At 48.6% G+C, this 25,463-nt stretch overlaps 1 protein-coding gene across 5 annotated transcripts in view; it reads right to left on the bottom strand.

The window, feature by feature from the left end:
• Window positions 1-25,463, bottom strand: part of IRAG1 (inositol 1,4,5-triphosphate receptor associated 1) — a 120,843-nt gene that overhangs the window by 71,596 nt on the left and 23,784 nt on the right. For 2 of the 5 annotated variants that reach the window (XM_057750589.1, XM_057750590.1), the window contains exon 2: window positions 4,465-4,622. The exons of 1 other annotated variant lie outside the window; for it this stretch is intronic. In XM_057750589.1, the coding sequence (XP_057606572.1) occupies window positions 4,465-4,622 (158 nt within the window). Of the gene's footprint in view, window positions 1-3,529; window positions 3,570-4,464; window positions 4,623-25,463 lie in introns of those variants that run through there. 2 more of the 5 variants (XM_057750592.1, XM_057750594.1) reach the window with 2 other exon arrangements.

The raw sequence follows: 25,463 nt of genomic DNA, 5'->3' as shown, positions 1-25,463 counted from the left end.
CGGGCTCATACACCTGAGAGGATGGCAGAGGCAGACGGCGTTTAATGAGACCCAGTGCCACCAGCTCCGGTGCTTCAGGACTCATGTGGTGGTGAGTTCTACAGGGCCCACGTCAGCCCTCTCAGACAAGTGGCTTTGGGAGCAGAGGACAGTGTACCCTTGGTCCAGGCACCTCTCACAGAAGCCCCAGAGACAAAGCCGACAGTGCACAGTGCAGGGCAGAGGCTAAGACTGTGGACTCTGGGGCCAGGCTGCCTGCGTTCAAATCCTGGGCATGTCATTTACAAGCTGTGTGACCTTGGAGGAAGGAACTTAACTTCTCTGTGCCTCAGTTTCCTCAGCTATGAAATGGGGATGATGACACCTACCTCATAAGGTGGCTTGGAAGTTAAATGAGTTAATAGTGTAGTACCTGGAGGCACGAGGTTAGCTGTTATTAGTGGTTTTGTGGATAACGGAGAGCAGGATAAGCAGGTGGTCAGGGAGCGGTGGCCGGAGGGATGCTGGAGCAGATGATATGAAAGATGTGAAATCGGCTTATAAGCTTACAGTGACCTGTCCCTGGGGGCTTCCTGAAACCCCTGGAGGGGGATGGTAGAAGTGAGAGCTCGTGAAAATTGGGCTCGTATAGTTATTATGAACTTCTCCACACCTTCAGGTTTGTAAGGCCCCTCTGAGGAGGCCATGTGGTCCCAGTGAACGGAGTTTCTAATATGGCTGCTGGCCACAGGCCTGGAAAGAGCTGATGTCCTGGTCACACTGCCTCTGGGGCCTGGAGCCAAGTCTGGTACTCCAGGGTGAGGCAGAGACAGGCTGGTATGTGTCCAGGGGAGGGGCAGGGGGAGGCTCTGAAAGCTGTCATGGCAGCAAAATCTGGAGGAACTGGAGGCAGAGAGGCTCTGGGAAGACGCAAAAACTGCTTTCATGCATTGTGGGTCTTCCCCCCACGACAGGCCATTGTGAGGGCAGAACTGAGGGAGAGTCAGGAGGGAGGCAGGCTCCAGATTGATCAGGAAGCAGAGCTGCCAGTCACGGCACAGACCCCCCAGGGGACGCTGGTTCAGTGGGTCTAGGTTGGTGGAGGAATCTGGAGTGAACAAGTTCCTGGGTGATTCACACTGTGCAGAATCTTGCCTGCCTTTGGAGGAAGGGACTTGGAGGTGAGCTGAGATCCCTTCTAGCCCTGACATCCTGTTGTTTGGTGGTCCCCTAAGGTCCTAGGCTTGTGTTCTGACAGCTTCTATTCCTGCAAGAACCTCTTGGCTACAAGCTCACCCCTTTAAGCCCCTCCCTATTCAAGGGCCAACCAGGAAGCACTGTTCAGGACACAGTCTCACAGAGTGCATTGTCAGGAGGCTTTATTTCTTTGTGGGTTTTGATCACAGCTTCTGATTAGGGTCCTAAAGGATCTGTCTGTCTGAGTCTGTGTGTGTGTGAAGGTGTGTTTAGCGTCTGTGTGTGTGTGAGTGTCCGTGTATGCATGTGCAGAGAGGAAACCAGGATCTAGGCCTATAGCTTTTGCGTGAGAGGCCTCAGCTAGTGCTCGAGTCTGCGATGGGAAATGAGGGCTGGGGCCGGAGGAATCAGAAGTACGGCTGGACCCCAGGGAGCAGTAAACTCAGAAGGATGCTCTGTTCTTTGCCTGCTTCACAGAGTGGGAATTCACACAGTACCGGGAGTTCCAGCCCAGCCTTCCTGGCCAACCCTGCTTCCCTGGCCTCTGCTGCTCTCAGGGACCCAGGCTCCAGCCCCCAGAGACTCTGGCCCAGCTCACAAGGCCTGACCCTCCCCTGAGGCTGTGGCTGCCTAAGAAGCCCAATGTGGGTTGTCTGAGGGGTACAATAGAGGGAGATGCTCTTCACTGATGATGCCTGTGGACTTCTGGAGAACTCAGGGAGACCCAGTGCCTGTCAGTCAGAGCAGAGAATAAAATAATACTGAATCCGATGTGGCCTTCAGTCTGGGGTCTAACCTGTCCAAGCTCCATGGTCCCTCAGGCCAAAGAAGGCCCTCAAGGGCTGGGCTGAACAGACAGAGTCCAGGAGGCAGCCACTAACACTTGCTCTGAGAAGAGATTATGAACCAGAGGCACAGAAAAGTTAACAGTCTCAACATCAGGTCTCTTGACCAGGATGTGGAGGAGCTGTGACCTGAGCCCAGCGCGGTTTCACTCCAGAGTTCACATTCCAAAATCCTGTGCTAATGGGCCTCTCTTATAGGATCTGGGCATCCTGGCTCCAGCTCACCCGAGTTCCTCATGGGTCCTTTTCCTGCTGGAGGCTGGCAACGCAGAGGCTATTGGGACCTGCAAACAGTCTCTTTATTGTCCTGTCTTCCCATGAGTATTTGAAGGACCTTCAGAGACCATGAGGGCCCATGGTCGATGTTATAGAAGTCTGGTTCTGGCTCAAGGTCACAGGGAAAGTGAGCTTGTGGGGGCCTGGAATCTGGAGTTTCTGCTGCTCAGCTAGGGCCTCTGACCCTCAGCTGTGTGGTAAGCCCCTGCTTGGCCACCTCTAGAAACTCGCCCTCACCCCTGACCCCGTGAAGCTACACCTATGTGTGGTTTGAAGCCATGATGGTCAGAAAAGCCAGCAGGTTTTTGTGCTGTCTGGTGTTATATCTCTTGAGGAGAAGGCTTGATGTGTCTTTTAATTAGAGAGGTTTGGAACCAAGAGGAACTGAACTCAGTGTATAAGGACCTCTTCACTGAGGGTAGAGTTGCATCTTCCCCCATCTTTCATTTATTTATTGTTTATGAACATCTGTATTCTTAGGGAGCAGGGCGTGGCAGCTGTTTGGGGGAGTTGTCCAGGATCTGCAAGCTAGATTTTGCATCAGAATCTGGCTTAAGGGCACTATCGTTGTGAATGAAGTGGAAGGGGTCAGGGATGACCACAGCAAGAACTGGTCCAAGGCTGAGGCTCAGGATGCTCAGGGGACAGAAACTGGGAAAGTCGTGACCTGAGGATGGGGACCAGTGACATCTGAATCCAGATATGTTTTACTCTGTGTTGTCCTTCCCTTCTTTAAACTCCAAGCTTTTAGTAAATTAGCAAATTTTCTCTTGGTTAAATCTTACAGTCCACTGTTGGCAACTCTTTGGGGGAATTGTGCACACGTGGTGAGGAGTAGAAGCAGGAAAGGGGCAACAGCAGAGTACACAGTTTGGGGAAGACTAGATGTCACCTGCAGAGGAGCAGAGGAACAACTCAGAGCCACTGAAAGCAACTGATGAGTAGCACCTACCATAGCCCAGGACATTCCTAGGAGCGGGGCTCAGTGAAGCCCTGAGCTGGTGCCTGCAGCCAAAGGCCCGGGGGCTTGGCTCAAGGGCTCTCCAAGGCTGCCAAGTTCTGCAACATCTCAATCCCATGAGCTTGGGATATGGGGATACAAGAGGCCATTCTTTTCTAAGTATTTATTATCTTAGTTCCCACAGTTATGATGTGTAAAGAAAACAAATGTCACCATAACATGAAACTATTCACCTAGAATTTGCCCACTTATCAAATTAATGCTCACTCACACAATCTTCCCTCACTTCACATGTGTCTGTTCCTCTGGCTCGGGGCAGTTGGGAGAACTGTCAGATACAAAAGGATGATATAAGTTCAGTGCAAACCAACGGCAAAGTTCATAGAGTTCGGAAAACCGTGTCCGAGAACTTCACATACAAGGTCTTAGACCAATGAGGAGCAGATGGAGCTGGACCAGTGAACAAGTGAAGTCCAAATTATGAGAGTGATGGCAAGAAAGGTTCTTCACGAGGCAACAATTTGAATATTGAGGGACTGAAACAGCTCCTTAGGAAAATGAATGAAGCCCTTAAATATACTAAACAAACAGAATCTTTTAATGAAGGTGCTATAAAGTAAAATGTGAAGGTTGTGATCATTTTGTCGGCATACAAAATATACCAATACCAAAATCAACACACTTGATTAATTCCAAGTTCATTCTAAAAATGATCACGTAAGCTATATTTTGTAATATGTGTGGCTTAAAATAACTCATCTTCACCTTTTCATTTGTCCAAACAACCTCCACGAGCCCCTTTAATTTACTTACATCATTTCCTTTTTTATGATAAAATCTCACTGAAATCCTTTTTCACTATTTACCAATACTAAGAAATTTTGATCTTTGTTTTAAGTGGGTTCACTTTAAGTGAACCTGCCATGCTGACGGTTCTCCTCCAAGCCTCTCTCCACCCTAGGAGGGCAGTGTGACTCCCCCTGAGGCCTCAGTGAGACGCAGCCTAGGAGGTACCCCTCTCAGGATATGTGGGGGCCTTGGTCAATTCAAATGACCTGTGGGTATTTATTCCTCGGTGTGGAAGCCACACACCTTCCCCAGGCCCACTGCAGCCTGCACAGGCTGGTGGCAAACCCTGTGGCCTCAGCCCAGGGCTCTTGGTGTGGCCCAGGCCGGGCGGGCTGCAGGCAGGGAGGAGGCACTTACTTGGCCGGCCGGGCTCTGGGCTGCCTGTGGCTCTCCGGGGGGTTCCTCGTCCTCGGGAATGTGGGGCATGGCAGCCTCCTGGCGGGAGTGGCTGTGTGTGCCCGGAACCTCCGCTGCGTCAGCCCCAAAGATGCTCCAGGAGGCCTGGGCTCCACAGGCTGAGGAGACGCCAAAAGGACAAGTCAAATCCACTCCCATCCCTGACCCATGCTGGGTCCCGTTTCCAGGAGCCACAAGCCACAGTGAGCCTGTTTGAGTTTACATCAATAAGGGCTAAAATAGGCAAGCAGAGGGCATTTGGAATAGCATTTCCTCCTGCTCTCTGGCTCTGTTTACAAAGTCAGAGGTGACCTTAGAGATTTCGCGTCTAATTTGGGCCGTACGGTAAACACAGCCATCCCAGAAGGAAGACGAGTGCTTCAAAAACTTCTCAAAGCCATAGCCGATGGAGGACACTGCATTGGGAGCCAGACTTGTATTCGTCAACCATTTGTTGAGCAGCTTACTGGGTGCCAGGCACTATCCTAGGAGCGTTCCCGACGTCGCCTAATTTAATCCTTACGATGATCTCTGATGCGGGCATTGCTATTCACATTTCATGGAAGAGAGAACTGCGTCAGAGAGTAGAAGCCACTGCCCCAAATCATACGAAGAACAAAGCATTTGAATCCAGGTCTTCCTGATTTGGAGGCCACTATACCACACAGCCTTGCTTGGCCAGGTAAGGGAGGAGAAAGAGATGGTATCTCCTGACTTCCTGCCCCATGGCTCACTTCATGCCCTTCAACAGCTCTTCTGACCGTCAGTATGGGGCTCTCTCACTTGAGGACAGCCCTCATTGGACCTGTCAGGCCTGCTAAAGTCATGAGTCTGGAGGCTCAGCCAGGGTGGATCTCCTATGCATTGTGCAGTGCTTGCCCCGAGCAACCTTAGGTTGCTTCCCCAAAGCCATACTTACCCCTTTCCATTGGGTAAGGCCTGGCTACCCCATGGGGTAGGGCCTGGCTGGGGTTGACCCAAGTCAGCATAATCTCATCCATCTTGCCACAGTGATTGGCTCAGGGATGGACAGTGGATCCAGCCTAAGCCAATGAGCACGTGGCAGTGTTCTGGGACCCAGATGCTCTCTCTGGCTCTGGGTGGTGGAGTGTGCAGATGTGAGACCTGGTGCTGCGGACACCATTTTGCTTCCATGAGGAAGGCAGGCTGAGGAGAAAACTGACACACCCAGAGGAGAGCAGAGCCAGGAAACCTGCGGAGAAACGGAGCTGGTGCCCTGATCAAAGCTCACCTGCAGCCAGAATTCTTTCTGAACTAGCTAGTTACAGAAACAATTAAGTCTCTTAGTGTTTGAGTCAGTTTGAATTGGGTTGATTTGTAACTACTAACTGGTAACTACTGGTACTAATTTGTAACTACTAACTACCGTTACTTGTAAGTACTAACTGTGCTTTCACACTCTCACATTTCTTGCCAGTCAAGAGGTGTAGGACCAAAATCTCGCCAATAAACCTGAGTCAGTGGGTCTGGATCCTCTGTTTCCTCCTAGAAAAGGGGACAAGTCATGTCAGGTCTCTATCTGGAGAGGTAGGATAGCAGAAATAGCAGAAAGAGCACAGGCTTTGGAACCAGATACCTAGATTTGAGTCTCTGCTCTGCCACTCACTGGCTATGTAATCTTGAACTTTGGCTTCACCTCTGAGCCTTGGTTCCTTGTCAGGGGAACAGAGTTAAGAATGCCTCCCATGTAGAACTGTCCGACAGATGAAAAGAGAGAGAGCACCCAGCACGGAGCAGGTGCTCACAGAGGCTTACCTGCATGCTGTTCTGTAGCCCAGAAGCTTGGCCAGAGTCCAGAGGGCTCTGCCTGGCCTCTTCCTACCCATAAACTCCTTTAAGTCCCCTGCCCTAAGAGGGGTGGCGGACACCTCCAAGGACCTGAAGAACCAACAACCAGTCTGGTTCTGCAACTTCAGAGATTCCTTGAAAATGCTACTCTGGGGGTCAGCAGATGAAAACCACCAGGCGCAGACGTCATCCTCAGGCCCTGCCCTCGGCCACAGTTAGGGGCTGCTGGGGTACACACGAGGAAGACAGAAGACACTGTCATTTACTGAGTACCCACTGTGCCCTGGGTCCTATGCAAGGTGCTGTCTGCTGGAGGCTGCAGGAGGAGAAGCCAGGAAGCCCCGCCACCGCCCGTGACACCAGGCGTTCTTCCTGTCCCACGGAAAGGGCTCGGGAAGGCCCTAGAGCCAGAGAGCTGTGGGGCAGCTCGGACGGGGCCACAGCGCTGACAGACGCCCCACACAACACACACCTCTGAACTGAGCTCCCTGAGGAAGCCAAGAGGACTGACATGACAGACACCCAGAAGATTCAGCCAGAAATGCTTGGTGACTTGTATTTAAAGAACTGGAGAAGTTGAGCCCCGGGGTGTTAGTCCCTGTGACCACCATCTTGACGTCTGTCGTTCTCTGGGGTGGAAAGTGAGCCCCATTCAGCTCTGAAACCGCTGGGGTGACCCCTGGTGGCTGGCGCGAGACATCTCATCTCACGTACATGATCCGTGAGCGGAGTCACTCACTCCTTCACCACAAACACGCACACCTGCGCTACCATAAAGATGAGGAGGGTGTGGTCTTGGCCCTCAAGGAGCATGGAGTCCCGTGGTGGGAGGCAGCTGGAAAACAAGATAAGGGGGTACACACTTTGAAAGTGAGAAGCCGCAGGATCCCAGAAAACGGTCCCTGACTCCAGAAACTGGGACGAGTGGAACCCAGTTTTAGAGAAGATTCCATGCTAGAAATGGTGTTTTTGACTGAGCCATGAACCCTGAAATGCTGGCTGAATTTCCTTGAACAGGATACCTGGAGGCCTAGGGGAGGAGGTGAGATAGGAAGGTGGGTCATTGCCAAGAAGACAGATTTAACCTAGCTCTTAGGGGGCCATGGCGTGCTGTGCCTCCCAGCCCAAATGATACTAAGGTAATGAGTAACGTTGGCATCAGCGTTGCCCAAAGGGGAGCTCTGTGATTAATTTCTATCAGTTCGACTTGGATTTCAGCAGCAGTGACAACAGTGTTGCTGGGCAAAGTGTGTGGTAGCAGGGTTTGAGGGTAGCAAAAGAATACCCCCCAACCCCAATTCTACCCGTAAAGTGGACTACACGTCCCAAGAAAACTCTTAAAATGATGTGTAATTGTGCATGCCTCCAGGCTGTCTTAATAGGAATATGGTTTCCAAAACAGGGGAGGTGACAGTTCCACTTTTATGTCTTAATCTACATGAAGTGTACTGTGCTCTGCATGCTAAGAGGGATTCAGACAAGCTGGGGCACGTTCAAAAAAGGGGAAGCAGGACAAGAATTTGTGTTTAAAGAGCTAAAGACCTTTAGTCTGGAAAAGAGAAGGTACAGGAAGAAATAAAATCTCTTTGCAGATACTTAAAAGCCATTCACATAGTACTATTGTCCCCGAAAGGGTAAATGTAAGGCCAATGACTGAAAGGTGAGATCAAGGCGAGGGGAAACTTTCTAGTGGTTGGAACTATCGGGAAATGAAATGGGCTGCTTTTGAAGGTAGTGTGCTCACCATACCTGGGAGAGTTTCATCGAAGGCTGGGGCAAGGGTCAGAGGATTCCTAACCCACTTCAGGGGCCTTTCACAACCCTGGGAGTCCCTGAAATCCTGAACTCCTAATCACAACAAACCACAGACCTGAAAGCCCCATCCCATAGGATTCCAAAGTCGCATCAGAAATATTTCCACTTCCTCTCCTTCCACCTCCTGCTTCTCAAGAAAGACCTTAAGTCAGTCCCTGGGTCAGAAAGCAAAGTAAAACAGAAGCGAATTAAGCCAGACAAGCGCGAAGAGGTGTCAGCTGCTGCAGCATAAAGCAGAGTGGAGGCTGGCTGAGGTCCCACACTTGACAGGACGGAACCCCGAGCTCCTCAGGGGGAGCCCCAGCAGCCCCACCCACTCAGGCCATTCCCACGCTGCTCCTGCCCCGTGGTTTTCTCTCCCATCCATTATTATAAACGCGCTGCTTAAAATAGCAAGGTAAAAGCAGAGTCCCTCCCCCAGGGTGACATCTGGGTTCCGCTGGAGCTCTTGGGCATGCAGACCTCGCATCCATCACAGCAAAGTTTAGAATATAATCTCCAGGAAGTGGTGATCTAGAGCACTCACCCAAAAAAGGAAAAAATATTTAGTAATGTTTGGTCTCTAGGCCGCTCGTTCTTTAACCCATTTTCAGGGCTCTTCTCGCTGCCTGTCCAGCTTGGTCAGTAAAGGGTTGGGTGGGTCATGGCCAAGAGCCATCAGCTCTTTGGACGGTATTCTTCCTGTCCCCAACCAGTGCTTAAGTACCCAGCTTGGCCCATGTTACAGCAATGAAAACTGAGGTGCAGAGAAGTGAAGCAACTTGACTGGTCCAGCTACCTTTGTTCCTGGCACAAATTATCTAAGCCTTTGCTGGAATAACTAGCCAATCATTGGTGTCATTGAAAAGGCCAAAAGTCTCTAAACCGCATTTAAATATTTTTATCTGCCCCTGGCTATTCATTAAAGAAAGCAAACAAATATACTTTTATTCCTTTTTATTCATCAGACACTTCTAAGTTGCCTACTAAATATCAGACACTATGTTAGGTGCATTTCAGATGCTACCTTGTTTATTATTTCCATTTTGTATATTAAGGAACTAAGGATCAGAGAGATGCAGCAACTCGTGCAAGATCACACAGCTAATAAGTGGCAGGCCAAGAATTATAACTCAGACTAGTTTGATTCTAAGGCCCCTCATCTTTCCCCTCTTCTACTCGGCCTCTACTGCCTTTCCTATTGCAGGGTGGCAAGCGCACCTATTTGTCCATCCATCAGTATGTGGGTCCATGTGTTCAACCACTCAACTTCTTAATCTTCTTTTATGCAACTGTCCATTACTTTGTCCATCCAACCTTTCACCCCAGAAAGGCCCACACTTGTTAGGTGAGCAGCACAGGCTCTGCCCCCTGGGAATAGCAGCCGTAGGACCCTGGGGGCCATGGGGAGAGGACAGGACGGGGCTGCTCTGACACAGCTGCCATAAAGCACAGGCATGACCAGCCATGACCGGCAGAACACCTACATCTCAGCCACGGGAGGGGGGGCTTCGTGTCGGGCTGCCAATGTGCCAGCAGGCATGGGGGCAACATTAAGAGTCAAGATTTCTCAAGGGCCTTTACATTCCCTTCGATGCTCGCAGCAACCTTGAGGTGGATAATGTAAGTGCTATTATTATAAACATTATAATTAGTCTTATTTTACAGATGAGGAAACAGAGGCCCAAAGGCTTGCCCCAAAGTCGCATTGCCCATGAGGGGCAGTGCTGGGAGTCAACCACAGATCTGTCTGGCTCCCCAGCTCGCTGCAGGGCCAAGTTCACTAGCTCATGGGTGGTGTTCTTGGCCAGCAGTGGCCTCGTACAGTGGTCCCTGGGTTGCCTCTCCCAGAGCCTTGTGACCAGTCCAGAAGAGATCAAACCCCTCTCTGCAATCAGTGTCTCAGGAGCACAGCCTACAAACAGAGTGGCTCTCACATTCCCTCTACTAATCTTTGGGTGTTGGAAGAGCCAGAGGCCCTTCTGGGAAACAATGAGTTAACCTAGACTCCACTGACCTTTCTGGAGTGACTCAGAATTCTCAGAAGGGAGGATTTTTTTTCGTTCTTCCAGTTTTGAATTTTTGCTTTCATTTTAGCAGCATAAAGAATTTGAAAGAGATTAGGTTGCTATTAATACCACTGGTCTATCTCTAGATGAAGAATTTGATGGAGGGAATTGTTTGGGGTGACTGCACACACATCTCTCTCAGTCCCTCTGCAAACTCAGAGGATGACAGGGAGGCCACTGGAGGAGGGCCAGTGCTACCCTTGCTCCCATCCGACAAGCCCAGACAGGGGTAGGGACTTGATCAAAGCCATACCTGTGAGTGAGGAACAGCCAGAGAAGGTCCCAGAACCCTGCCCCCTAATCCCATTACACATGTCAGCCTTCTGGCCTCTTATTTTGAAGGGTTTGCTTTTAGCAAATAATAAGCCGATGTGTTCGTGCTGTGAAAGCAGGCGTCCCTTGGCAGTGTCTCTGAGCTTGGGCAAGTGAAGATGCTCTCAACTCTTTGCATTTGCCCCAGGCAGCCCTGGATACACTTGGAAAATCGCCTTGGGCATCAGAGATCAGCTCAAAATGCTAACTAAGAGGTGCCTCTGTGGGTCCCTAGACCTGGCCAACTGCGGAGCTGGGTCCTGTACCCTCATAAGTGAGTCCAAGTTAGGGTCTGCCTCGCAATAGCTCTATCTTGCTTCCTAACCTCAGGATGCTGTGAGAGGGCTCTGCAGACTAGGTTTTAATTCTTCGTCTTCCTCTTTCTTGCTGGATTCATCTCCTCTTGGCCTCAGTTTTCTCCTCTATAAAATGGAGGCAACAGTACCTACCTTTTAAGGTTGAAAGGGTTAAACTAGGAAATACACACAGGGTGCCCGCAAAGCATACACTCAGTGAGTTCCTTTTCCATTCTCTGAATTGGGCAGCTGAGTTCTCTGAGCCACGCTATCACCAGAACCCAACCAAGGCCCAGAGAGTCTGGTGTTCCTCCTGGGTGGCAGAGTTCTCAGCTTTGTTTCTGGTAAGCTAAGGAGACAGAGTCCTAGCCTGGCCAGGGCTTCTCCTCTGTACTGACAATCAGATAAAAGACCAACAGACACAATTGGAATTAAACCCAGAAGGGGCCATTCACTCTGCTGTTGGGTAGCCAGTGGCTGCAGTCGTTGGTTTACAGAGACAGGGTGCAGTACTGTGGTCAGCCCCAGGTCTGCACCGCGGTTGTCCATGCTCTGTGCTGTGGTCAGTCCCAGGTCTACGCTCAGCTCTATGACGTGACGAGTCCTAGATCTGTGCTGTGGTCAGTCCTGAGTCTATCTGGTTCCAAAGCCCCGGACCTTTCTGCCACCCCTGTGCTGACTCCCAAAACACAGAAGTTGTCATTCTGCAAGGGAGAGATGAAACCTAGCTTGAGACCTGGAGCAGGTGTTGGGCTGCACAGGATAAATGGAAGAATGGACACGTGAAGAGGGCACAGCCCTTAGCATGTCAGCGGGACCCCCAAGTTTCCATCCTGAAAGCAGATTCTGATTGAAAGGAGGCGTGGAGAGCAAGGGTGGGGTGTAGGAGGATGGAAGGAAGAGGCTTTAGGGGCAGCAGAGAGGGGAGTATGAGAGACGGGAAGGGAGCCCCTCCATGGCCTCGCCCTCGCCACAGGCCTCGTGGTCCAGGGGCTGGGAGCACAGGGGCTGTGGCCTAGTGGTGCTTCGGGAAGAGGACCCTAAGCACTCCCGACACTCCCTGGGGTCTGCACGCTCTGGCCATGCCCTCCAGTCCCGAGGATCTCTCACCGGCCCCGCTGGCTGCGGTTGCCTTCCTCCCCTGGTTCAGACCCGTTCTAGCCCTGAGAGTGAGCCAGCGTCTGCTGAGACCAGTGCCAGGGCCACATCCAGGAGGCGAGACCGGGCCAGCCCCGGGAGGAAGAGTACCTGAGTGAACAGGATGCTTGGCTGGTGGGGGCACTCAGGGGAGCCACACAGGATAGATGGCACGTCTGGAATAACAGACTCCTCACATCTCCCTTCCCCCACTGCCCTTCCCCTCGGGCAAACGGCGAGCCCATTTTGTGCTCACGGCCTGGGTGGGGGGTTGGGGGCAGTTGTAATAGCAGGAGGCCCAGGAGAGGGAGTCTATCTCCGCCTTATCTATCAGAAAGAGCCAGCGTGTAGGGGAACAGGAAAAGCTCAGCGCACAGAAAAAAGGATTTGGGCAAAAACAACCTAAATAAGGGTAAGTGTCCCCCCACCCAAGACTCGTGAAGATTATGGGGCAAAGGAAAGACAGGAGCGGTGGGGTGGAAGCAGTGAGGGGTGGACGCTGGTGAGTGCCTGAGACTGGGGCCTGTGCCCTGCTTCCCTGGGGAGGTGGGGAAAGATGCCCACATCTGAGAGCAGAGAGGTCTTGGGCCCCATTTCCCAGACAGTACCCAGAGGAGAAGACCCCCAAGAGAGGAAACGGCTATTTGATGTAACTTGATAGACAAGGCCTTTGGACGTCCTCACAGAGGGCGGGGTGGGGGGCACGGGGCAGAGAGCACAGTAATTTCTGTGCACCCAGGAGCAGACAGCTGCCAGACCTGACGGTGTCTTCAAAAGGTGGATTCAGAAGTTACCTACCAAGCAAGGACTAACAGGAACAGGAGGGCCACCTTGTCAAATGATGGCGCCCCCCTCACCCCGACTCTCTGGCCCTCAGGAAGCCCTTGGACCTTAGATGCCACTCTGGAAGAAGGGGAGGGTTGGAGAAATCCTGAAATGTCTGGGATCCCGCTTCTACACCCCCTAAAAAGGGGTCAAGTCACAGCCAGACCTCCATCTACCCCACCCCCAGCCCCAGCCCCAGCCAGGACAGGAAGTAAGCCAGAACATCTCCCGAGCTTTCCTCTCCAGCTTGTTCACTTCAGCAATTCTTTTTTTTTAAAATAAATCCACTTGAAAAAAATTTTCTCTTCTTGGAAATATGTGCAATTGCTTAATCGGAGGCAGTTCAAAGGCACCGGGAACAGCAGAAAAGTATCTGAGCCTCCCATTGAGCTCCCAGGAGAAATAAATCTCGCCCAGTTCTCTTTGTTCCAGGCCGCCCAGCAGCCTCTTCCCTGAGTCACTCACTTCAGGGTGACATGAGTCATCGTCCTGGGGTCAAGGACCACACGGTATTCCCGGGTCTGCAAAGCTGGCCAGGGCACCAAGGGGCCATCAGGGAGGCCTGAGGCTGCCTCCAGTCAATGGAGGACCAGAAGCTGCCTCCTAGATCCTGGGCCTGATTCTAGCCTCCCCAGGTGTGTGATCTCCGGAGTCACTTCCCTGTCTGGGAAGGAGGTGGCCTTCTAGGACCTTCTATCTTGTACTTTACGGGAACTTCTCCAGTGGTATGCTGGTGCCTGCTGGTACAGGCTCACAAGAGCTGAATATAAAATTGTCAAGTATTTTGTGAGCTGGTCGTTAAACACAGACACTATTAAAAATTAAATTAGACTAGAAACAAAGGAAATAAGCACCCACAATAATGATGTCCTAATTGTTTTACTACATTTTACTATTATCTGTTCTCTTGAGATGATTCATTTCTAGTGTGTCTGTATGGAGGAAACACTCTCTAATGATGCGCTACCATGTACCTCTTCCCAACTCCATGTTCAGAGATGCGGAGTTAGTAGATTAAAACTGGTCATGATGGGAGTATTTATACCACAGGAATCAGCAAATGCTATATATCAAAGTCTTTTTTTTCACTATAGAGCCGGCTGTTGAACATTTATCAGCACACCACTGAGCCCCTCGGTCCCAGGCCCCTGCTCCTCACCTCTGCCAGGGAACAGAAGAAATGCAGATGACTTGAACATCACCCTAGAGAGCACGCTTATGGAGATGTGATTGCCAACTGCCTTTGGACAGTGTGCACCTCTACCCAGGTGCACCGTGGGCCCCTCACACTCACCATGTTCCAAACAGAACCCATCATTTCTTCCCGGCCCCAGTCCTGCCCTCCCACAAACCCACTCCTGTGTGCTAGTGAACGCACTCAAGCTAAAAACCCAACCGTCATCACTCCTCCCTCTCCATCACTCCCTACATTCAGTTTGGCTCCAAGTCTCGTCAATCCTAGTTCAGGTATTTTTGATCACTTCTCTTCTTCCCGTGGTCACCATCCCTGCCATGGCACTGCGTGACCCGAGTCACTACAACAGTCTCGTTGGTCTCCTTTCCTCTGGGCTGGCCCCTTCCAACTCCCCTGCACAAGATACCAGAGCAGTCTCTCTAAAACATAAATCGGATCGACCTTCCCTTTCTTATAATCTCTGAGGTTGTGAGAAATCTTGACTTAGAACTACTCCCTTTCCCCATGGGACCAGTTTTAAGTCAAGATCCCAGCCCCTCTCCTTGGCCCCATTTCTTATTTCAGCCTTCATATAGCCTATGGTCCAGCCACAATGAGCCAATAGCCAACCTCCAGACATCCCCTGCCTTTTTACACCTTTTGCACAATCCTCTTCCTTATGCTGTGGATGCCTTACATCCCCTTTCTATACCTGACGAACTCCTATTCGTCCAGTTCAAATATTCCTTCCTTCACTCACCCAGAAAAAAATGTCTACCTTCCGGTATCAGTTTCCTATGGCTGCTATGACAAATTACCACCAACCTGGTCTCTGAAAATAACAGATTTATTATCTTACGGTTCTGGGAGTCAGAAGTCCAAAATCAGTCTCAGTGACTAAAGTCAGTATCAGCAGGCTGTGTTCCTTCTGCAGGGTCTAGGGGAGAATCCATCTTCTTGCTTTTCCAGCTTCCAGAGGCTGCCTACATTCCTTGGCTGGTGGCCGCTTCTCCATCTTCAAAGCCAGCAGTGTAGCATCTTTTCTCTTCTCTGACCTCGGCTTCCATCCTCACATTCCCTTCTTGTCTGACTTTGTCCTGCCTCCTTCCTATAAGGACCCTTGGAATTTCACTGGCCCACACAGCTCATGCACGATGATCTCCAAATCCAAGGAACCTTAATCTGATCATATCTGCAAAGGTCCTTTTTCCATTTAAGGTAGCATATGCGCAGGTCCCAGGGATTAGGACACAGACATCTTGGCAGGGAGTGGCGAGGATTATTCAGTTTACCACACTCCCCCGTTCCCCCAGAGCAATTTGCACAGACTTCAGCCCAGCTAGAATTTGAGCACCTCGACAGCAAGGACTATATCTCATTCATATTTTTATAACTTTTTAAATAAATATTCAAAATTTTATGAACCAGTACAGGGTGAAACACAGAATGGCTACTCACTATATGTTAGTCGAATTAATGAATGAATGAAACCATATTGCTAGTAAACAGATTAAAAAGACTTTGGCAACCAGCTTCTGTAAAAATAGGATATGTGCAAAGGTGGTAAATTCTGATCCTTCAGAGGCCAGGCAGGTGAGATGAATGATAGCCACTGTGGGGTGTGGCCAGCCACAGAGCACAGGCACCATCTAACAGGGGCAGTTACGATTCAACTGGGGGCCCGGGGGGGGGGGGGCATGAAAAAATACCCATCTTTGTTGGCTAGATCTCCCAATATTTTCAAGATAAGCCCAAATCCCAGATGTTTAAATATGAAATCTCCCAATTTATAAATGCTAAACCTAATTCAAAAAGTCAAAAAAAAATGGTACTGATGAACCCAGTGACAAGACAAGAATAAGGATGCAGATACAGAGAATGGACTGGAGGACACGGGGTTGGGGGTCGGGGGGCGAAGGGGAAGCTGGGACGAAGTGAGAGAGTAGCATAGACATATATATACTACCAACTGTAAAATAGATAGCCAGTGGGAAGTTGCTGTATAACAAAGGGAGATCAACTCGATGATGGATGATGCCTTGGAGGGCCAGGACGGGGAGGGTGGGTGGGAGTTGCGGGAGGGAGGGAATATGGGGATGTGTGTGTAAATACAGCTGATTGGTGTACCTCATAAGCTGGTACAAGAGTGTAAAGCAATTATATTCCAATAAAGAGCTTAGGAAAAAAGAAAAAATTTAGAGAAACACCATGCAGGCCAAACAAATATATCCCTGGTCATGATTTGGTCTGCAGCCACCAATTGCCATCTCTGATTTATACTGTGAGAAAATGTTCCCCTGGGCTTTTCCTGCCAATTAATCTAATTCAAATCAAGTCCAATAAGCAGTGCCAACTACGAGCACTATCTGAGAAGGCCAGTCAGCTAAGCGGAGACTGGCCCTCCCTAAAGCTTGATGAGGCCCCATCTCACAGGTTCTCTGGGTGATTTGTGATTCTACGGGTCTCTCCTTGTTGTCCGGGCCCTGGAGGTGCTGCCTGAGGAGAAGGCTCTTTTCCTGGCCTCAGACCTTCAGGGGAGCCAAGCCCTGCCCCCTGCAGAAGCAGCTCCCCAGTCCAGTGGCCCTGCCTCTGGCCATGACATCAAACCAAATCCAGCCCACGACTGGCAGCAAGCATGGGACATGGTCCAGGGAGAAGAGCTGGGATTTGGGAGTGAAACAGACCAGGTTCCATCAGAGCTCTGGCACTTACAGCTCCGTGGCCCTTGACAAAGCAATGAACTTCTATGGGATCAGGCTGCTCAAAGTGTTGTTATGAGATTTAAATAAAATAGGCATGTAAAGTATCCAGAACATAGTAAATACTTAAGAAGTGTTTCTTTACTTATATCTGAGAAAGAAAATATTGACAACACAAATCACCTGTGCCTCACACAACAGAAGACAGCTTAAAATCTAGATATGCTCCCCTGCAGGCTTGGTTTTCTGGTTTTTCCAGCCCACAGCAGATTAAAAACAGTGAGAAGACACAACTGACCACAAGGAAGGAAGCAGCCACACTTTGAAGAGCAGACACAAGCACTCTGTATGGCCCAGACCCTGGGGCCATTGGGTCCGGGCCTGTCTTAGACAGCCTCCCAGTCCCTGCGCTCAGCCCTGCTGTACAGCCGGCATGTCCATGGTGAGCATGGATGAAGCAGAGCTCCCGTGCTGGCTCCTTGGGGAAAAATGGAAAGTGAGTTACATTTTAGAACATTTCCATCAAAAATTGTTCAAAGGGGGACCTCCCTGGTGGTGTAGTGGTTAAGAATCTGCCTGCCAACGCAGGGCACATGGGTTCGATCCCTGATCCAGGAAGATCCCACATGCCGCAGAGCAACTAAGGCCGTGCACCACAACTACTGAAGCCTGAGCACCTAGAGCCCCTGCTCCACAAGAAGAGAAGCCACCGCAATGAGAAGCCTGAGCACCCCAACGAAGAGTAGCTCTGCCCCCCCGCCGCAACTAGACAAAGCCCGTGCACAGTAACGAAGACCCAACACAGCCAAAAAAAAAAAAAAAAAAAAATTTAAAAAAGGTTCGAAAAACATTCTTCAAAAACATCTATAGGGTGGGAGGGAGTCGTGGGAGGGAGGGGATATGGGGATATATATATAAATACAGCTGATTCACTTTGGTGTACCTCAAAAGCTGGTACAAAAGTGTAAGGCAATTATATTCCAATAAAGAGCTTAAAAAAAAAAAAGGTTCGAAGGCATAAAGGTTTGATGCTTTAGACATAGTCATTTTTGTTTGCAATATACGGATCGGGATTAAAAACAGGTGGCATGATTCTACTTTCATTTAAAAATCATCTATATTTTTATGTATATACACTTTATGTGAAATATGAGTAGATAGATGTATGGCTCTATCTATTCATGAGGGTGGGGGAGAGAAGTCCAGATGGTTAAAACCCAAATGTTGAAAATGGTTATCTTCAATTATGAATAACTTTAATATATTCATGTATATATTTTCCCATTTTTTTTCTACAATGAGCCTGACTTACTTGCATAATAAACAATGGAATTGTTAAAAGAAAAAAAAAGATAGTCTCTTTGGTGTCCTGAGAAATCAAAGAGAATCGCCAGGGAGCAGCCTGTCTGAAAAGCCAGGAACAGCACCCTACCACCTTGGGAACTTTGTTCCAAACAGAAGTAAAATTTCTTGGGAATTCCCTGGATGTCTAGTGGTTAGGACTCCATGCTTTCACTACCGAGGGCCCAGGTTCGATCCCTGGTGGGGAAAATAAGATCTCACAAGCTGCGTGGCGCAGCCAAAAAAAATGATAATATTAAAATACGATAAAATATCTTCCTTGATTCAGCAACACCCCTATCCCCAAACAAAGAAAAATAATAAGCGAATGTCCAATTCCCAGCGTGCCTGTCTGCCGTGCCTCTCTCCACGACCCCTCCTTCTCCCCTTCCCTTCCCAGCTTTGTTCTGGGGAGTAACCATCAGGGTCTACACGCAGGCACTGGTTGGGGAAAGTCAGAAGGAAAAGATGGCCTGCACGGTGCCCGGCGATATCATTCATTCATTCACGAAACACTCATGAGTGCCTGCTCGATGTCAGTGCCGTGCTGGGCACTGGAGCTCCAAGCGTGTCCTTCAAGGCTGCCTCCCCAGGAAGCCTTCCCTGACCTCTCCCGGACGCTGCGTGCTCTCTGGTCCGTGATCGCACGGTGCAGCTGCCCCCCATCTGCCACGCTGCGGTTTCCTGTACTCAAACCATAGCTGCCAAGCCTGAAGGCAGAGAGCTTTCGTCTACGCCCCAGCTGTGGGAACACAGCACGGGTCCAGAGCTCAGTACCTGGTGGCGCCTCCTCTTGAAAGAAAGGACTCTAGGAATTAAAGCTTACCTTTTATCGGGCTTACTCCACACACAGCACAGCATGTACAATATCATTTATCAGCTTTTGAACCCTCTCAGCTCTGTGAGGAAGGTGTTATATTTCCATTTCACAGATGAGGAAATTGAGTCAGAGGGGTAAAGTGACACGTGCCCGGTCACACGGTCAGGGAACAGAGCCAGGACTAAAACCTGAGTCTCCTGTGCCCCAAATGGGGTCTTTGTTCTTTCTCAAGAGCAGAGTCACTCCTGTTCCTATCTAATCTCAGCAGAGACAGAACAAGAGTATTGGGAGAGGTTTCCAGACAGGGGATCTGGATGGTTCCAGATCACAGCCCTATCTCAGGGCCAGCAAGGGCAACCCCAGCCGAGGTGCGGAACTGAAAGTCCTTCTCACAGCACCGTGCGGGGCAGATAGGAAGCAGCTGCACCATCTAAGGAAAACAGAAGACATAGCTCTTCCCTGCTGTGATGGAGCTCCCAGCTCCGAGTCCCACCCCATTTATCTCCACACTGGGAATCCCAGTTCTCAGAAGCTGTGGAAATAGGCCTGGGCCAGGCTGCAAGGCAGAGTCGGGCCCAATACGTGCTTCAGGAGGCCAAAGGAAGGACTACAGTGGGTTGGTGACAGGGGCCTTCTGGGGGAGAGGAGAGCAGCTTGTGACATCAGCAGCCTGTGTGGGGATGCGTTCCTTTGCCACTCTGCCCTAGGGTTGCGCTACGTCGCCAGCCTGTGCCCCGTGAGTTTGGGGTCCATGGAGCCTATTGAGAGTCGTCACACAATCAGTGGCGAGGGGTCTAACTGGCATCCCAGGGCTGGAGGCAGCCTGTGGCCATCTTTGTTTCACGTCCCCCATTTCGGTGATTGGTTCAAGGGTGAGCATGTGACCAGTGAGCCAATGAGATACAGTTAAGACTTCACGGGGCATCCTGGGAATGAGATTCTTACTCTTAAGTGCAGACTTTGAATGTAAGAAAACAGAATCCTAGTTGTGATAGTAAAGAATTCACCTAAGAGTGGAATTGATACAAGAGAAAACAGAGCAAAGAGCCAGAAAGAAACTAGGTTCTGAGGCTATTATCTAAGGCCCTGATCAAACCATGCCTGATATCCCTGGCCTTTTATGTTTCAAGAACAAATGGATACTCCTTTTTGCTTAACCTGGCTTATGTTGGTTTTTTTGGCTCTTTCAATAAAGATTCCCAACTGGGACAAACAGCTTAGCCTTTGTAAAGGGTCTTTACAGACTGTAAAGACTGTACAGGGTCTTTCTCAACACCAAAGTCTTCTCTCCCTTCATCGCTCTGCTGTCTGTGTGAGAGTTTGATCTGAAAAACTCAGGTCTGGAGCAAATGCGCTTGCCCTAAGTTATTCCCTAACTAAACTTATCACCATGCCCCTTTCCTCAGAACCTGCTCCTCATTCTGCATTCCCTGCCCCCTTCGGTGGGCTCAGCATCCTCCCAGAACCCCTGGCCCAAAACTCAGTCTCCAGAGGCAGAGCTAGGTTTGAGCAGCCTGCATGTTCCTGTTCAAAGATACCACAGTGAACACAAAGACATGTTTGCTGAGTCAAATTTCAACCTTCAAATGATTTTCAAATGTCGTTGCCTCCTGAGGATGACCACCGGGAGTTCACGTCATCTACTCCTCAGCCCTGAGTCAGACGGCATTTGTTAACCCTCCCCAGGAGAGCAGACCCCAAGACCCCAGCAACAGAAGGCTGTGTGAAGATGATTGCTGCCCTCTGCCCTGGACACCAGCCCCAGAGTTTGGGGCAAGGACCTTGGTTTGCAGGACAAGGAAGAAGCTCACACCTCACAGGCCTATGGAGGGGACAGGAGCCCTTGTGGATCTTGGCCAGGGTCTTTTCTTCACCAAGGGAATCTGAGTTGAACTGCATTTGCAGTTTGGTCGACTCAAAAGTCGCTCCTTGGACGGAGGCTGTGGCCACAAGAAGCCATGTGCTTAAGTAAAATGGAGCAATTCCCTTGGCATCCAGAGTCATGCAAATAGCTGCAGGATTTGAGTCTTTAGGCACAGCTTGAGAACAGACTATGGTAAACAGTGATGTGTAATGGCCTGGGAGGCTGGGGGTGGGGAGGGCAAAGGCGGGAGCCTGGGAATGACTGTCCCGACAGCAAACTTTGGTGGCCTGAAGCACATGAATTTCAGGATGCTGCTGCTTGAACAGGCACGAGCAACTGCGGCTGCTCAATGATCTGAGACAGGAAGGAACCGTAGAGGATTTCTCTCCAGCGGAGCTGTCATCTTCCCACAATGGAAGGATGGTGAGCGCATGGAAACAACTGGTGAGGCATCAGCAGAAGAGACCTGTATTCATTGCACTAGGTGCTCTACCTGGTTCTTTACATCCTTTTATCATATTCAGTCCTTACAACAGCGCTGCATGGTATTATGATTCCCATTTTGCAAATGAGAAGCTCAGAAAGGCTAAATAATTTGCTCTAGGCATGACAGTTCTCAAGCACTGTAAACAGGGTTTGAGCTCAGGGTGGTCTGGCTCCAAGCCCAGGGTTCTGTTCAACACACCATGATGAGGGTAACACAGAACCCAGCAGCAGTGGTGGCACAAAAGAAACACCAGCACAGGACCAGAAGAGGTTTTTGAGGCTGAGGATTCACTGATTCATCATAGAGAAGGTATCATCCTTAACAACAGATTGACGTATACTCTGTCTGTTAAATTGCAATTTGTTTTATGTATAATATCTCTCCTTAAGTTAACTGTTTGGAAAATACTATAGAGTTCAATCCAGAGTTTAAGCTGAGTCGTTCTTAAGAAGCTTCTGGAAACACTGAAGCTTCTGGAAATTTCTCATCTGCACTTCCAGGTAAGAGAAGCTGATAACGAACCAGAAAATGGACCCTTGGGAAGGTTGGTTCCCATGTCACAGTGACTTTCCTCCAACACAGGGTTCAGCAAACTATTTGGCCTGTGGGCCAAATATGACCCACTGACTCTATCTGTAAATAAAATTGTATTGAAACACAGCCACAACAATTCATTTATTCATTGCTTATGGCTGTTTTTGCAATCTGAGGGCAGAGTGGAGTTGTGAGACATATACTACCTGACTTACAAAGCCTAAATTATTTACTATTTGGCTTTTTACAGAAAAAGTTGGCCGACCCTGCTCAAACACAATTCCAATTATTTGTTTTCAGGTTGGTCTCCCCGACTTGGCTGACAGCAACTCAATGGGCTTCATGGCAGACTCCTATTCATCCTTCCAAACCCAGTCTTCTCATCTTTGTATCCCCAGCACCAGGTACATAATTAGGGTTTGGCTAATGTTAAACTGAATCAAATAATTCTTTACCCTAGATTACATGCATACGTCTCCTGAAAGCCCCTAAGGGAAGGGGGGACAAGACTTCCTGGAGGGCCAGAGATGCACAACTTGAGGAAACCAGGGCTACCTGGGGAGCAAAATCAGGCATTCTGAGTTTTTCCTTGCAGTCCTTTTCTGAGCCTGATTACCCCTCCTGCCCCTTACAGGAGGCAATTTGATGTACTCCTCTTTAATAAATGAACCAGCTGATTGACATTTTTTCTCTGCAGTTTAACTTTTTTTCATTCTGACTACCCATGAATTTGCATTTCCTGAGCAAAGCTCCTTTTGGGAACAAAACTAGGATTTCAAAGCAGTGAGGCCATTTCTTTGTGACCTTGTTATGAAGCCACTCTGTGACCTAGGGCCAGTCATGCCTTTCTCCCAGCCTAGCTTTCAGCTTCTGTACAATAAAGTTCTGACTTTTGACTCCCTGGAGGGGACAGAAAGCAGTGACCTGGTAATAGACAGATTGACAGAGCTTCTTTCCTCTTCCATGCCTCTGTGCTACGGTAACCTACACTGCCACCTTCCCCCTCCCCAGGAAATCCAGCAGTTCATTCCTACTGCTCTTTCTTGAGGCTTAAAGAAGATACTTTAGCTCTGAAGCAGATCCTTGGGAGATAAGAAAATGCCACTGATGTGGCTGGAAAAATCTGAGTTGGATAAAATGGAAACACAGAGCTTTCCCTGGAGGCCAGATGAGAAGAGCATGGACAGAAGCCAAAGTCCATCCCTTCCCTGAGCTTCTGGGGGCTGGCTGCCTACCTCCTCTTTCGGAATACAATGCCCCCCCTTACCCTTCACCCTCCTCGCAGATCCCTCCATGGACATAACTTCTGAGCCTGCAGGATCCAGGTTATCTGGGAGCAAATCAGTCTTATTATGGGGTCTACTGGTTTTTATTGATTTCCGTGTGGGTGATTTACAACTGCCTGCTTCCTAAAAGGGTTTGTGGCCAGACGTCAATAAAAACACTCAGAAGGCAAGAGAGTTAAAAAATAAAAGGCTGAAAAACGGAGCAGAGACTGTGCAGAGGAAAGACGGAGATTGTCTTACCAGCCGAGGTGGGATGTATCCTCAGGTCAGATGACCTGGAGAGAAAGTTTGATTTTCGGTTTCTATAGGTGTAACTAATTTTGCTCTTGGCTATTGTAAGAATTAAAGAGCAAAGAATAGTTAGCATCTTGAGCTTCGAAAACTGACTCTTTGCTGAAAAAAGAACAAAATTAGAGTGAGCTTTTGCATTTCAGAGCTTTAAAGTTCATTTCACAGGAGTCTTTCCATTTAAGAACTTCAAATTTCACTTCTCAGGACTCCTCATACAAGTATGTCACCATACTGTTTACCCAGCAGGCTCTGGAATTACTTTTTTTAAGCAGGTAGTATAAACAGAGGTTCTAGGTGTTACATGCATGTCTGAGTCTGATAGCTGGACCCTCCTTGATGTGGCTCTAGGGTAGCCTGACCAAGATGAGCTCAAGGAACATGCAGGACCACAAGCGAGGATCCTTTAGCTCAGGGACTAGAGGCAGTGCCCTTTAATTCTGGCTGCAGATCACTGGCATTTGGTGGTCTTGTGAATGTGTTATTTAAATAAATCTTTCACTAGTTGCAACTAACCAGAAATCAGATCTTTCAGAGGAAAGCCAATAAGGCTATTCTTATGGGCTGAGCTGTGTTCTCCAAAAATTTACGTATTGAAGCCTCAACACCCAGCACCTCAGAAAGTGACTGTATCTGGAGATAGGGGTCTTAAAAGAGGTGACTGCATTAAAATGAAGCCATTAGGCCTTAATTCAACCTGACACATGTCCTTATGAGAAAAGGAAATTTGCACACACAGAAAGATACCAGGGATGTGTGTGCACAGGGAAAGACCATGTAAGGACACAGCAAGAAAATGGCCATCTGCAAGCCAAGGAGAGAGACCACAGGAGAAACCAAAGTTACTGACACTTTGATCTTAGACTTTTCCAGAATTGTGAGAAAATAAATTTCTCTTGTTAAGCCATGCAGCCTGTGGTATTTTGTTATGGGAACCCTAGCAAACTAATACAGCTATTGACAGAATTTCTTAGCCATATCAGGTTTAAATTCAATTCTTTTTCAAACAGCTAATCTTTGGAATTGGTATCAATGAATTTGGGTAAGTAACTGCTTTAGTATTTTTCTAAGCCAGCTACAAAGCTCCTTTCAGGACCCTCTAATGAAATAAAAATGCTCTGGAGTAGGCCCCAAGCATTCTAGTTTTTTTTTTGTTTTCTGGGTTTTTTTTAAAGCTCTTTATTGGAAGATAATTGCTTTACACTCTTGTACCAGTTTTTGAGGTACACCAAAGTGAATCAGCTGTATTGAGACATATATCCCCATATCCCTTCCCTCCCATGACTCCCTCCCACCCTCCCTGTCCTGGCCCTCTAAAGCATCATCCATCATTGAGTTGATCTCCGTTTGTTATACAGTAACTTCCCACTAGCTATCTATTTTACATTTGGTAGTATATCTATGTCTATGCTACTTTCTCACTTCGTCCCAGCTTCCCCTTCACGCACCACTCCCCGCCCAATCCCGTGTCCTCAAGTCCATTCTCTACATCTGCATCTTTATTCTTGCCCTGTCACTGGGTTCATCAATACTATTTTTTTAGATTCCATATACATGAGTTAGCATACGGTATTTATTTTTCTCTTTCTGGCTTACTTTGCTCTGTATGACATCTCTAGGTCTATCCATCTCATTACATATAGCTCAGTTTCATTCCTTTACATTCTAGTTACGGAGAAGTAAAACTATCACTATTTGCAGATGACATAATCTTATATATAGAAAATCCTGAGGAATCCACTAAAAATCTGTTAGGACTAATACACAAGTTCAGCAAGGATGCAGCATACAAGATGGATATACAAAAATCAACTATATTTCTATACATTATCAGTGAACAATCCAAAAATGAAATTAAGAAAACAATTCCATTCATAATAGCATCAAAAAGCATAAAATAATTAGGAATACATTCAATAAAAGAAATGAAAAACTTATACTCTCAAAACAACAAAACACTGTTGAAGGAAATTAAAGAAGACCTAAATAGATAGAATGCCATCCCATGTTCATAGATCAGAAGACTTAATATCAAGATGAAATATTCCCCAAACTGATCTATATATCCAACATAATCCCTATCAAAATCCTAATTGCCTTTTTTTTCCAGAAATTGACCAGCAGATCCTAAGCTTCATATGGAAATGCAAGGGACCAAGAATAACCAAAACAATCTTGGAAAAAGAAGGAAAAAAAGGGTAATTTACACCTCTCCATTTCAAAAC

This window comes from Hippopotamus amphibius, chromosome 9, assembly GCF_030028045.1.
Source record: "Hippopotamus amphibius kiboko isolate mHipAmp2 chromosome 9, mHipAmp2.hap2, whole genome shotgun sequence".
NCBI classification, from domain to species: domain Eukaryota; kingdom Metazoa; phylum Chordata; class Mammalia; order Artiodactyla; family Hippopotamidae; genus Hippopotamus; species Hippopotamus amphibius.
Note: the sequence above shows the minus strand (reverse complement) of the source record. Positions and strands in the feature narration are given on the sequence as shown.